Source organism: Neopsephotus bourkii, unplaced genomic scaffold, assembly GCF_033783945.1.
Source record: "Neopsephotus bourkii isolate Nb327-2 ecotype Australia unplaced genomic scaffold, CSIRO-AGI_Nbou_v1 NB_1394, whole genome shotgun sequence".
Classification (NCBI taxonomy): Eukaryota; Metazoa; Chordata; class Aves; order Psittaciformes; family Psittacidae; genus Neopsephotus; species Neopsephotus bourkii.
In genome coordinates this window covers 4,438,320-4,453,515 of record NW_026901872.1, presented here as the reverse complement: position 1 = coordinate 4,453,515, position 15,196 = coordinate 4,438,320, and the positions used below count along the sequence as shown (strand labels likewise).

At 34.0% G+C, this 15,196-nt stretch overlaps 1 protein-coding gene and 1 long non-coding RNA gene across 3 annotated transcripts in view; both read right to left on the bottom strand.

Moving 5' to 3' along the window:
• Nucleotides 1-15,196, bottom strand: part of LOC133220028 (uncharacterized) — a 901,957-nt gene that overhangs the window by 498,120 nt on the left and 388,641 nt on the right. The window lies entirely within an intron of this gene.
• KLHL1 (kelch like family member 1) overlaps nucleotides 8,445-15,196 on the bottom strand; it is a 195,855-nt gene continuing 189,103 nt past the window's right edge. Inside the window, exons 9-11 of the mRNA XM_061367773.1 lie at nucleotides 14,567-14,779; nucleotides 10,939-11,110; nucleotides 8,445-9,223 (exon numbers count right to left, since the gene is read on the bottom strand). Coding sequence (XP_061223757.1) covers nucleotides 9,170-9,223; nucleotides 10,939-11,110; nucleotides 14,567-14,779 — 439 coding nt within the window. The 3' untranslated portion in view covers nucleotides 8,445-9,169. The remainder of the gene's footprint in view (nucleotides 9,224-10,938; nucleotides 11,111-14,566; nucleotides 14,780-15,196) is intronic.

The window sequence follows — 15,196 nt, the reverse complement described above, 5'->3', positions numbered from 1 at the left end:
TTTTAACCTGCCTGTCCTGCATCCCTCACATATCTTCATCAATATATTTTAGCATATCTTCTCAGAAATCCTATTTATGTTAAGTATAGGGTATGATCCAGGATTCTTGGGAGGATTTTAAGAACAAGGAATATGTGATTCTCCCAGTTTATACATGAAAACTGAGGAAACAAAGAGTTTCAAATCTAGGTCAGTCTGAACTGTCTATCTGTATGAACTGTCCACCCACACAATAGAGAGCTCAGCTGGATCTCAATGTAGGATGAAGTCAGAATAAAACTAGACTGTACAGGTGTACCCAAGAAATATGAGGTACTCCTAGATCCTACAATACAGATTTGCTTTTTTATCCCAGGTGAACATTTCAGATGCTAAACCATTCCAAATATGTTTGATCCAAGCCAACACAGTTTTGCCTAAGCAGATTTATTTTTTGCTACTGAAAATAATACTTATTTATCATCTTATTAAGCAACATCCAGACTCACTTGCAGTTCACATCTCTTACTGTAATTAAATCCTGAACCACATAGCTGTGAATGTAGATTTTTTATTTTTTCATTTTTAGGAGAGAGGAGCTCTTTTATTATGTTTCTAATGAAAGATGAAAAAAATTGAGTCTGAATTAATGATGATATTATGTGTCATTCCATAGTCTTGCTAGTCTGACTTGAGAAAAGGGTAAATGACTTAAATATTAATATTTATTAGGATCTTAAGGTCTTGCCCTTTGAATTTGCATAAGGAAAACTAGTTATAGCAAAGTTTAAAATGCACAAGCTAAAACATTAATTGTGTTATTGTATTTACTTAAAGAATTGTCTCTACAACACATAAAACCAGGCATATTTAATTTTTCATGGTGACATTTTCAGGATTGAAATTCCTTAAAAATAAGTTGTGTCAAACAAAGCCAGGTTACAAGTTTAACATTGTACTCTATGTCTTCACTTGAATTCTATACACACATGTCCAAGATCTAATGGAATCACCGTATAAGCATAACATTCAGTAAACTGCTCTGCAAATATTGCAAAATTTAGGACAGCTTAATTGAATGTATTTACAATCTTATCTGTACATTTTCTTAATGCATTTATTTTCTTACATTCCAAACCATTGTACACTTATCTTGATCTGTGGTCACTTATCATGTCATATATACCGCAGCATCCCAAGATACTTTATAAATACCAGTTTTGTTTTCAACTAAAATTTCAAAACTTATGACTGGACCAGTTTGATGCAAAAATCATATAATAAATCTGCAAACAGTTGCACTCTCACATGACAGCACTGGAAAGTTCATATTCATTACATACTGCTAAACACACCATGTTTACTTCAACTATGTCCCACTAGCAGGGAAGACTCAGCCCTGAGATTTCAGTCTGTTGCAGCAGCCATAATAGCATAGAAGCTGTTTCGGTATACAAGCTGAGGGCAGAAGCTTTTTCGTTATAGAACAAGTCATCCACTAGCATAAATCTGTTGACAGTGTATGTTGATTTGATCATTCTAGAAAAGTTATTACTAATTTTCTGTTGTTAATTTTTTTCACCATAGCTAATGAAGTTCTCTGTTCTGAGCATAACTGTTACTTCTGTGATATTTTAGTTACAGCTTTTCTTCTAATTTTAATTTTGTGATTAATTATTATTTATGACAATGTAAGTTTGCAAACATATGTTGGAATTAAGGACATAGATCTTATCTGCTTATTGTCTGGAGGAGGTTTTGGTTGGATTTTTTTTATTTTATTTTTTTTAGGAGGGAAGAAGACTGAAGTAAAAGAATTGGAGTTCAATGAAAACCTTGGTTTCATTTTTGTCATAATTTTTATTAATGACTGTAAGTCACTAATCAAAAATATCCTAGCTTTCTGACATAGAAAGATTATGTGTTCTTTAATATGATTTCAGCAGAATTCTTCCATGTATTTTTCTGCAAGGTTCTACACACATAAGTATTGCTACATAAACAAATAAAAAACAGCCATAACTGTGAAAAAAAATGAATTAAAAAAATAATGCCTCATTTTGATCTGATCAAAATGGTTTGTGATTTTAGGAAGTGCTAAGTATTCACAATTTACAATTCAATTAACAATGAATCCATTGATTGTTCAGAACTGCACAAAGATCGTGAACTCACATAAGAGCTTTTTACCTACAATAGCTGCACAATGGATGCATTATTTCAAAGATTTCCTTTAAGCTGAAAATGTATATTTCTTAAATTAAGTCTATATATACAGAGCTGGTAAAGAATACGTAGTATGGTATAAACTATTTCCAAAGTAAATTATAATTTGGATAAATCTATGAGAAAGCGTAATTGGGAACCTAGCTGGGAGTTGAATCCCTCTCATGACTGAGAACCATAAAAAAGGATGTTGTTTGCCACAGTGCATTAGGCAGACTATATTTGTGTTCACCGTGACTGTCTGAAAGAGACAGGAAAACATAGGTGTGCAGCTGTTCTATGACCCTCATACTTGGCCGAACTGGGGGCTCCTGGGCTATGCTCTCAGAGTTAACAACGGTGAGATCATGAGAAACTTCACAGTCCCATGAGTAAGCTATTAGAGATCTGGCATAAAGCCAGCTGTTTTAATAAGGGTATAAAAGCTGGACTCTCTTGTGGCCATGGGAGAAGCCTCACCTATGGATGGATGTCCCACATAGGAATTTTCCCTGTTACTTGAGTCTCCTGGAACTGTCCGCAACAGGGCTTCCCAGCTGGAAGTGTGGGCCTGAACTGTGATACAATGGTAACTGGAAATGTATTTCTTCTTAATCTCACTTCTCTCTACACAGTAATGACCTAATGCATTGTTAACTTTCTTTGGTACTTTACTCATATACCTATATCTCTGATTTGCTTTACTGTACTTATTTGCTATATATAGAGAGAGATATTTACCTGATTCACATTTAGTGTGCTTACTTTTAGTGCACTTATTAGCTTTTTAGCATGCTTGTTTAATAAACTCTGCATAGTATTCAGTTAGTGTGTGGTCACTTTGTGGCATACCCTGTCTGTCAGCAAAACAGAAAGTCAAGCAGATTCGCAGTTTTAGACAGCTCATACCCTTTTGTATTTTTCTACACTTCATTATTGGGATTTTTGCTAATTTACATGCCTAAATCTCGATTAGTCATATTGGCACCTTGAAACCATGCATTTCAAATGCGTGACTATTTTGCATACCTGTATTTGGATGAAATCAAACGTCCAGTGAAAGCTGTCTGGTTTTGCCCAGTTTTTCTCTTCCTGCACAAGGGCCTGGCATAAATCTTACCCATTCATTACATCAATCTAACATATTTAGTGTCTAAATAATACTATTTTATGTTCTAAAGGCCTCTAAAGTTTAAATATATATACATGTTTTGCAACTTATCGTATGACATTTGTCCCTTGTCCCTGAAATCTAGCTAGATATCTGAACATTAGGTAACCAGGACCTGCAGATAAAATTTTCTCCTTTTAGGCTACTTAAAGGATATCTTTTACTTCTTTAATATCATTTGGAAGCTCAAAATTACCATTTTCTGTAGATCATGAGCAGTGTTTGATTTCAGAACAAGGAAATTGGTTTTGTTCAGCGTGTAGTTGAATCTTACAGTAATGCTCTAAATGGAATTCCTGTCATAGTTATTTGAATTAAATATTTGTGTGGCTGGTTCCTTCTAGACTTTTATCAGATTTTAGAGATTCATCTCACCCAGCTTTAATATTTATCTTAAGGAATGTATGTGTCCGCAGTGTGAATGTATGGATCTGAGCTAGTCATTTCGGCACTAGCACATTTTGCAGTCAATGGAGAGAAACACACTTTTAAAGTGTGATTTATTCCATCTTTAGAATGACATGATTCATGTCCTAAAAATACTGATTTCACTATTCTAGCTCTAAGAAAAAAGCCTAGGGTGTATAACTCTGATGTGGATATTTACACAGTAGATATCTACATTCAAGAACAATCTATATATTCAAGAACACTGCATGTTCATGATATTAAGAATTCGATAATTATTCATTCAGTGTGCTATTGCAGGTCTTTCTTTTTTTCCTTTCATATGGGACAAATTATATTTTTAATTTAGTGATATCATGGAAAATATGCAGGTGTAGGAAAAAAACAAACCAAACAAACAAAAAAAAATCAACAACCCCTGATACACCATTTCCATACTATGCTTACATGTGGGAATTTTCCACGATGTGACTGAAATATGCCATACAAATCTTTACAGAATTGCACATGGAAACATTTCAGCATTAAATACAAAGGCAGAACCAGGAACTCTACATTAGGCAACAGAAACTACTGTAGGTAATATTTTAATAACCCTGCTGAATAAGGGTGACTTACTCATGACTTGCTTACAGAACAAATTTCTCACTGAAGTGATGCAAAAAAGCTAATTTTCATGGTAAAAAAACCTCTCTGTGAGTTAGCATTTAGCATATTTAAACATCGTATGTCAGTATCAGTGAGTATTAATTGACTGTGCTCTCATGCCTAAAATTAATATTTTCATGGTTAAGAGACCTAACATTGAATATTTTTAAATTTGGCCTTTCTTATAACCCAGGTGGGATACAAGATGCTGCCTTCAAACGTCTAAAGGCACTGGGTGCATATATATGGGATATAAGGGATCATGGATTCCCTTTGCCTACATATAGGCACCTTAAGTCATCTGGAAACATTAGAACCACCCATCTGAACTTCTGTTGCTACTCCAAAACCTTATCTATGTCATACCTGCCTGCTCAACGTGGACGTCTTAAATCTCAGATATTAGATGCTTACGTGTGGGCAACTAAAGTGAAAGCTCATTTACCTAAATACCTCACATTTGGAACAGTATTTTTTTCCTGGACGCCTTCATATGCAGCCCTTCCAGTGAGTATTTGTGGGCATAGTCTCTACATTAGAAATAGTTCACTAAGGATGCCAGTCTTTATACACAACCTTTAGAGGGTGATGGGTTTGGCAGCTCCATTGATCCCTTCAGGAAGCTGTGGATAGCCAGTGAATATAGGCTGTATTATTCCCTGCCACTGCATTTCTTACCTTTGGTAGTATTTTTTTTTTTTGTATAGTTTAATTTCCAACAGTTGCAGTTCTGCACAGGGAAATCAAAGCTTTGCTGATTTAAATATTTTGAGCAGTCTCTCTGCCCCTGAGTGCACCTAATCCCCATGTGCTATAGGGACTATAGTGACTATAATGAGGAAATTTACAATGAAGTGTAAGGTCATTCCAATTTGAGCAGCTTTATACTGGATTTAGAGTAAGGCTGAAGAATAATTATCCTGCCAAATATTTTATACATTCTCATTTAAGTCAGAACAGATAGATTGCATGGATAATCTATTTTTAAGCAGAAATATTTCTGAAATTACTTTTACATATTGAGATTCTCTTTTGAGTTGGTAGCAAGCCTGTATTACCTAGTGTATGTACATATATTTTGATACAAGAGACACAAAAATGTCCAATAACTTGATATTCTCGGAATTTAAAGTACGTAACTAGTTACTGACTTCTAAGGTATGTCTCTGCTACTGCTTTTCAATATTGAGATTTTAAGCATTACTTTGGGATAAATAATAATTTTTCTTCTTTTAAAGTCAAGTCCTTATTTTACATGAAGTAATGTAAGAAATGCTGCTTTCAAATAGTATTTCAGTTTATGAGCCAGTAGATTGGTTGCATAGTTATTTCCTAAAATCAAATTGCTTGTGGTGGGAATAAAATATAGTACTCCTGCGGATTGCAAGTAACAGAAATCTTTTTCCCTAATATTCTTTTTATATTTTTGAAATGAGATTATTCTACTGTTTTATCCTTTGCACAAATATTTGCTACTCTGATACTTTTTATAACTTTGAGTCAAACTTCTATGAAATTTGGAAGCATGCTCTGTGAGCAGTCTGGGGTCCTGATTTTCTAATTTGTGCAAGCTACATGGAAGTTTCAATGTAAGTTGTAAATACTACATTTGGTATTGTTTTAACTCAACAGGAGATGTCCTTTGGATTAGCAAAAATCTGGAGATAATGAGACACATTCACAGACACTAACATCTACAAGAGTTCTGAATGCCAGTACTGGGATCATCAAAAATCATGCATGACTAAACACAATTTTTTAAGGTTGGAGTAATCTGTGAATAGTTGGAAGCTCTCTATTAAAAATGATTACATTTTTAGAAAGTTTACATTTCTTTTTTCAATGTATAGATCTTTAAAAGACTGATGACATAACAAAAAACTTTATTATGGCAAAGAAAAATAAACCTTTGTTTTTTTATGTGATGCGTATCCACTTTGTATATAGAGTGGTAAGAAGATGGTTACCAGTATGGTGTACCATTATACCTGCTGCTCTCATCAGAAATGATTCTGATGTGCCTGACACATGGCAAAATGTGCCTAATGGTAAAAAGCCTCTGCAATATAAACAGAAACTGAAAAACTGGATATGGGGAGGGGAGAAAAGTGAGAAAGCAGTAATGTACAAAGAGCCTATGTACAGCTGGATTGTGAGCATATAAAAGTAAACACAGGTGTATGTATAGGTGATGCTAATGAAAAAAAAAGTGCACTGTGTCCTGTTCCAGATTGTGAATTTCATACAGGAAAAGAGCTTCTCACAAAATGAAAGAATTGTTCTTGTAATTTATTACTGCTATTTGATAATAGTTACAAGAGATTTTTCTTTCGAGCCTTTGCAGAAATGCCTTTTCTATTTATTCTTCATGAAACAGCTAATGCAAAGTCATAGATAACATAGGAACATTTTGTTATGTCCAGTTCATTTAGAGCACAGTAATTAAGAAACATTTCTAGAATGTCAATTCCGCTGTGGAAAAAAATACATTTTGTTCGTGATCACAATGCACAGTGTTTCTCGTATTTACTAATGAATATCAGCGTCTGAGCCATTAAAACCTGTGTCACTTCAAATTCTTCTGTGAGTTATTTTTCCTGAAGTAATTCAGAAGTGTTTAAGTAATTGAAATATATATTCGAGGGAATTAATTGGGGCTTTCTAAACACATAAACCAATCTGAATAATAGGTAGAGCTTTCTAGATATATTTTAACATAAGTACTTTTCAAATATTGGTCAATTTATGGCAGTTTTCTTTAGAAGAAAATGATACTCAAGGAAATCATCCTTTGTCTATGCCAAAACGGTTTCCTTAAATAAATTAACAGTAGCTTGACAGAGTAGCATTATGAGGCAGGCATCCTTAAATTACTTTAATAATGTAACAAGTTTCATATGATTAAAAGCCTGTTCTATATGCAAAACGATGTTTTAAAATTTACTGTTGCTTTTAAACAATATTAGTATTTCTATTGCAAGAACACATATACAAATATGTATTGAACAATTATCATTAAAGCCAAAGAAACAATATACTTACATTCAGATCATTTTATTGCCTTATTTGTGGCTTTGATTTCAGTGGCTTCAATTTCAAAGAAATATCAGTAAAATTGGACCACAAAATATCAATAACAAAGATCTCTATTAAATAATGACTTCTAAATGACATTTTTATATTACGATCTTTGCTAATAATGATTATATTTCTAGCATTCCTCACTGCCAATAATAAAAACCGTAAATGTAAAAAGGAACTAAAAGGAGATGTCCAAAATGGCAGGGTAATCTATAAGTCCATAAACAAAAGAGGATCACAAGCTTAATCTTTCTTTTTTAAAACTGAGGTTTATGCTACTCTATTAGTAGAAACAAATTAAAAAAGGCAAAAGGAAATGTGCAAATGTAAATTAAGATTAGAAAATAAAATTGAGGGTAAGTTGAGGCTGAAAATGATGAAGGCATAGAAAACAAATCTGCCATGAATTGCAACTAACAGACATAATCCTTTTTTGAAGGCCAGTACATAGGTAATCATACCATTAGTGTTTATGGATATACTGTAATCAAAAGGAAGTTCTGGGAATAGAATTAAAAATTTTACTTCTAAATTCATTAGGTGTCTGTGTATGAGAATTGAATGCTAATGTCTAATTGCAATTATAATTCTAAAATTTTTTTGGTCTCAGCAGCTTATCTTTATTTGAAAAGTCATAAATTGGCAGCTCTAATCAGGCGAAATTGTGTACATACAAGTGTCAGAAAGAAATAAGACATGGTATTTTTATCCCTTTTGAAATGTTAGAAGAGGCTGTATATAGACTGTTCTGGCTATGGTTCATCTGTTACAAGAAGCAGTGAAGGAACAGTATCTATTTTTCAGCATTTCATGAGCTTCCAACATGCAGACGATGTATTAAGCAATGAGATCAGAGACCACATGCTTAAATTGAATACAAGATAAAGAAAGAATTGGGAAACTTCTCTTTTGACTCCCATATTTGCAGCAAAGCTCCAGCGCAGCCAAAGGGTTGTTTTGTGTTTGATGAGACTAAACACACAGGCTTCCCTTTAATAGACTCATGAGATATGTTAATACTGGCAAGAACATACAATTCAAAGTTATAAGAAGAAGTAATCTTGGAGATTTACTTTTAGTTTTGTTTTTCTTCTTACAATAGAGTAGCAGTTCAGTCACTATGAAACTTGAATATCTAGACTTTTCTACCTCCTCACTTCAGTGATAACCAAACCACTTGTTTAAATGAGAACACCATAACCCATCTGAAGACAATACCTAAACAGATTTCTTAAGTTACTATCTACTTTCCTCTTTAAAATGCACAGCTTAAAAGTGATTAAATGTACTTTAATGTTTCTGCAGTTAAAACCCTTGCAGCCATGAAAACTGTTCTCATATTCCCTCATGCTCCTTGCGCAGAGCTGTCCCTTGGTTATCCAGTTCTCCAGGACACATTCATGAGAACAGTACCTGAACTTACTATCCCGTGCCCACATATTTATGCCTACAACAGCCTGGGATTTTTTTTTCTTGTTCACTGACTATGAACAGTTTTCATGATTTTATGCGTAAATACTTAATCTTTCTCACTTCCAAACTTTTTCAAGTTTGTGATCAACAGAGTATCCACTGTGTGAATCCTTGTTATCATGAAGCAATAATTCTTGTTGTCTGATAGAAAAATAATCATTTCACAGTCTGTAAAGCCCTAAGCAGTGTTGATCAAAGTCATGGTTATTTGATGACTACAACACATGCACCAGCTCTTCCAATATTTAGGGATGCCATCTGCAGGAAAAAAGACAAAAATTAACCGAACAGGAACAAGCCATGCAAGGGATTGACAAAGTGCTGTGTCAACATTATTCTTTAATGGTCAAAACTAATAGGGCTATAAACCACTGAAAAAGAATCAAACATACAACCCACAATATCCTAGTAGTGTAGTTTTAAAGTTACATCTGAAACCTTTCACTTGAAAAATGTGAGGACAGAAAAAATAAGTGATTTTAGAGTTATCATTAGTTTTGTGAACTGTTGATATGCAAGGGCTTTCTATAATCGGGGACTGTAGCCCCTGAGACAAGGTCAAGACTACCAATATCAAAATCATATGGTTCCAGTATTCTTAAACAGGTTCAAGTGCTGGAATAAGTTTGGCAGATTTAGACACTATTCAAGACAACACAAGGATGAATACCTTTAGGGGACTGGGTCTTGATTAAAGTAACACAGCAGAGTCAGCTTATATGGTATGTAATAATAATAGTAAAGATAATACACTATAATTAATGATATATGTTTCCTAACTGTCTGTCCAAATGTGGTTATTCATTGGTTGTTTTGGGGTTTTTTATGTGGACTGGTGGATTTAGCAAAAGAATCTTTTGAAATTTATTTCTTATCTGCTACAGAAAGTCAGAAAAATGCTCTTATAATTTTTAATATTAGATTAAAAAGATAGGCTTCTGCATTATTTTTAGACCATGTATGTCAACATTTAAGCTTGACAACAGAAACAAGCCTTTAGAATCATAAAAAACAAATAAGCATTTTGAGTATAATACATCTAGCATATTTAAAATGCCTATATGCGGATAATATCATGTTTTCAAAGTATGTACTTTTCACCAACTTCAAAGGGAACTCAGGGTGACTAATTCAGATGTAGATATCTACACTGGTGGAGCAAATTACTTCTTCCGAAAGTCTTAGAACTAGTAACACAAAGTGTGGAAACAATGCTTTGTTTCTTTTTGGTTTTGCTATTGATCCTAGCACTACTGTGACGTAATAAAATAATTATGTCCTACAACCAATTTAATACTGTACCTGTTAATTCTTATGTAGTTAAAAATTAGGGCAATGCGTGCAATTCAACATTTCAAAACTTCAAAACATTTTAAAAATGACAGTGCTCAAGGCCAGGTTGGACAGGGCCTGGAGCAACCTGCTCTAGTGAGAGGTGTCCCTGCCCATGGCAGGGAGGTTGGAACCAGATAATTTTACCTTCCTTTCCAACCCTAACCATTCTATGATTCTATGAAAATGTTTTATCATACAGAAGAAAATGGAACTGAAGAATGAAATGGAAACTTGGGTCTCTACATAATACAAATATTTTCCTGTGAAGGATATTCAGGACATGCTCAGTACCAATGAAAAGTCTAAACCCATTTTGCTACTTTTTATGCTTCTTCTGCATGAAGAAATTTGGAAAAGAATAATTTGCTATAGAACTTGATCAGAAAAGGAATTTTGTCTAACAGGTGAAAAAAGAATATTTATAACGACTGCTTATTCTGTCTTTGACCAATTTCTTAGAACCTAAGTATCCCTTTTCTGTCTTCAGAGGAATCTCCTGACATAATAGTTGGTAAAATGCTAAAACTAGTTTTACAGCAATAGCAACCTCAGATACCATACTTCTTTTTCAGAAATGTTTTTGTGTACGTCAAAATATGTTACAGATGAAAAAAAAAATAAAAAGACTTTATGATTACCTGTGTCCATTCATTAGTTTGAGGGTCATAGGCTTCCATAGTGTTCAGGTATGTTTGACCATCGTAGCCGCCTACTGCATATAATTTGTCACCAAGGAGACAGACACCAACAGCATCTCGAGGCATACTCAGTGGAGCCACCATTGTCCATGTATCAGTTTTTGGATCATACCTGAGGAAAGAGAAAGAATGTCCAGATAAGTGTCAGTTCATGCTGACTTTGACCTGAATATAGTCCTTTTTCTCTGGAAAAGAAAAATCATTTAGTACCCTATACAAAAATACGCATCAGACCACTTTCGCCTGCACCTTTAAGAGACAGCATTAGATATAAGTTCATTTTTTTTGAAAGAGCCAAGTTCTGTCAACATATTTTCTTGTAGTCTAAACTTTACTAACTAGAAGTTGATAATACTACAGAAAGTTGTATATACTGTTGTGGTTTAAGCCCAGATGGTATCTCAGAACCATGCAGCCACTCACTCATTCCTCCTTTTGTTCTCCCTGGCTTTCAGCGGGATGGGGAGGAGAACTGAAGGAATGTAAATCCCATGGGTTGAGATAAGAGAAGTCCAGTAACTAAGGTATAATACAAAACTACTACTACCACCAATAATAATAAGGGAGAAAATACAAAACTAAAAATAGAGGGGGAAAAAAGCGAAAAATAAACACAAGTGATGCACAATACAATTGCTCATCACCTGCCAACTGATACCCAGCCAGACCAGAGCAGCAGACTGGGTCTTCCGGGTAATTCTCCCCAGCTTATATACTGGGCATGATGTGCTGTGCTATGGAATACCCCTTTGGCTAGTTTGGGTCAGGTGCCCTGTCTCTGTTTCCTCCCAGCTTCTTGTGCTCCTCCTCACTGGCAGAGCACGAAAAGTCCTTGGTTGCAGTAAGCACTACTTAGCAACAACTAAAACACTGGAATATTGTCAGCATTGTTCTCAGACTAAAGTCAAAGCACAGCACTGCACCAGCTACAAAGAAGGAAAGAAATAACTGTTACAGCTGAATCCAGGACACATACATATGCTTTACAAAAAAAAAAAAAAAAAAGGAAAACTCTAGGCTTTTGATAGACTCTTTAATACACTACTCCAGAAAGACTGTGGTGAAGATGTGCTAAAGCAGGGAAACTAAATACAGTTGACATATTTGGGCTTCATATTTTTCTCACAAAGAGGTATGCAAGGCTAAACAGAATTCTTATAGCTCAATTCTGTCAGCAAAATTGAACTGCACAAGAACTTGTGTTTTTTTGTAATTGCAAGGCAAAAGTCTGAGATTTCTTATATCTTTTCTTCTGCTAAAAACAACTGTATATTTCATCTCTATGATAGCTAGGTATGCCCTAAGGTCAGAAGGGTTATGACAGAAGTTCTTGAAAGTGGAAAGAATCAGTCTGAAATCAAGATGAGAAGGGGAAGAACTTGCTTAAGGTTTTAATAGTTGTTTTGAGCAACATCTGGAAAAGAAAACTGTTTTATAAAATCTTCCAAAATATCTCCAAAATTTTATAATTCTTAAAAAGGGACTAGTTATTTTACCCTTAAAAAATCTATACAACATTGTAGTTTCCCAGCTTGTGAGGAGCAGACAAACATTTTATTTTAGAGTGCTTGAATCTATAGGAAATCCTTTACAATTGCATCAGTCTTAGAAGACATTAAATTAGGAGTGCTAATTACTGCGGAACAAGATTCTAGCAGTAACATTTAAAACCCACATATCTGGTCTCCTTAGATTTACATAATCTCAAAAATAAGTTTTAAAACATTATGCCTGGTTTGACAATCTTCAAGGAGCAAAATAATATTTGAATAAAGTACATCTTATCAGGTTGTATTAGAATGACAAAATGACTGTAGCAGAATCTCATTTCTGAATAAGAAAAGCAACTTAGTAAAAAAAAAAAATATGCCCTAGATATTCACATAAAGTAAAACTTTCAGAGATATGTAAAATAGTTTACTGTGATATACCTCATTATCACTTGCTAGTGTTTGGTTATGTAAATTATTCAGATTATTTTATTTTTTGAAGATGACGCATTAATTTTGAATGTAAAAATGGACAAACTAAATCACATCCCAGCCACCTTACAAATTTATCAATCACTGGGAAGGACATAAGAGTTTTTTTAATGTTTTAGAGTGGAGTCCGCTAATTAATTCACATCCACTCTATGCAAGATACTAGCTTTACAAGTTCTGATTTGTTAGTCCCAGATTTTAGTCTGGAAGCTAACTGTCCGTGAAGTATATTATCTACATTTTTTGCTGTCAATGCAAGAATACCTAAACAAGGAAGAATATATAATGACATTCAGATATCAGTGCATGAAATAGCTTAAGAATGAGTGGTATATTTCGTAGTAACAGTCCTCCCTGAGAAACACAAATGTGATAGTTTGTGGTTTGTTTTCAACACCAGAAGGCTTTTCTGCTTATAGACCAAAAAAAAAAAAAAAAAAAAAGAGGAAAGAAAAGCTCCCTTACAAGTACCAATAATCAAAAGTAGTTGGAAAGATTTCATACTTATTAATATTGTACCTAGTAGTTTTAATATAAATTTATTTCATTGAAAATTTTGGTCATTGTTCCTTGTAAATAGAAGCCCATGAGAATAGGCCCTGAAGTACAGGCACCTTAGGATTTTTCTGCTGAGTTTTAGATCTGTTGGAGATGAGAAGTAAAGTACTTGTCAGTATGTGGTCTTTGTGTGCATAAAGAAGAGATGGAAATGAGTTTAAGACTGAGCAAAATCATATACGAATTTTGGATTGCATACTGTGTAAATGGTAAATGCCAAGCCAGACATTTAAAGATTAAACCGTTCAGAAAAGAAATATACAAGTCTCTCTTAGCACCCGTTTTTACTTGTACATAAAGATAAACCAACTACTCAAACATATCTACTTCAAATTTTCCAACCTGTGTATATTTGGAGAATCTATTTTCCTTTTTCTATTTTAAATCATACAGAAATAGAAAAGAGTCAAACCTTAATTAAACATTTGAGGAGTACCTTCAAACGGAATGCTATAAACACTCTGACTGTGCCCTACTGCCTTAACAGGTATTCTTGAATTTGCAGAATATCCACCTGCAAAATTCGGGATACTGTAGATACAGTGTATTAAGGCTTATATCAGCACATCAGGAAGTGGTAGCATTGCTAAAGGAAACAATGTCATGTACCTTAAATATAAGTCACTTAAGCAGTTCTATATTACTTCCTTGCTCAGCTGGTTTTAGAGTTACAAAATAAAACTGGACAAAATTTTTGTTATAAAATTAATCCAATGCTGATTTTGCTACCTCAGCAGTTTAGTTTATGGCTCTGCATCATGCTTTAAAAATAAAATTTCTTAAATGAGGTGTGAGAAGAGTGGATTTTTGTGTCCATTATAATATCTAATGTTACTGTGAAAAAATGCAAAAATAAATAACCTTTGAAGAAATTGTCTTCTACAAACGTCTGTGGAATCTTTCAAATATATAATAATTTGGCATTTCTTGGGTAAAAACATCTGTTTCATTTAACCATCACTTAGCTAAGAGAGTGATGTTACTGGACATTATTTTGTATTTAAAAAAATACATGTATAATTAAGTACCTTTCTACATAGTCCAGCAGTCGGGAACAATGGTTAGAAGCAGGAGCATCATGGCCTCCAACAGCATAAAGAAAGCCATCGCATGTTGCTACTCCTACACCTCCTCTTCTCTTACACATAGGAGCACACATATTCCATTTATTTGTGTGAGGGTCATAATATTCCATTGAACTCAAACACGAACTTCCATCCCGACCTCCAACTGAATATAGCCTAAGAAAGTCCACACAAACAAAAACATTAATGAAACAAGAACTCAGAATTGTAGAAACAAAATCAAGAAGCATCTAGGGTTTTATCCGACATCAGCAACAGGAAAAATAAAAAAACATAACCTCTCAAAAATCATATGAATTTCATATGATCAGCAAGCATAGATGGTTTTAATATTATTCACACATTCACATACTACTTCGTCCTTTGACCACAGGACTAGAAAGGAAGATATATTCTTTCTGGTACTGGATATTTTCATTCTTTGATTACAGCATATACTGCCAAGAGTCCCGTAAGTGACATACGTATTTGTGTCTACAGATCATGCAAGCAGGGTTGCATCCTAACTGCTCATCATCTGTGAAGAGGAAGTGTAAATGCTAATTTATAATGGGTAATCCAGACAAACAAGAA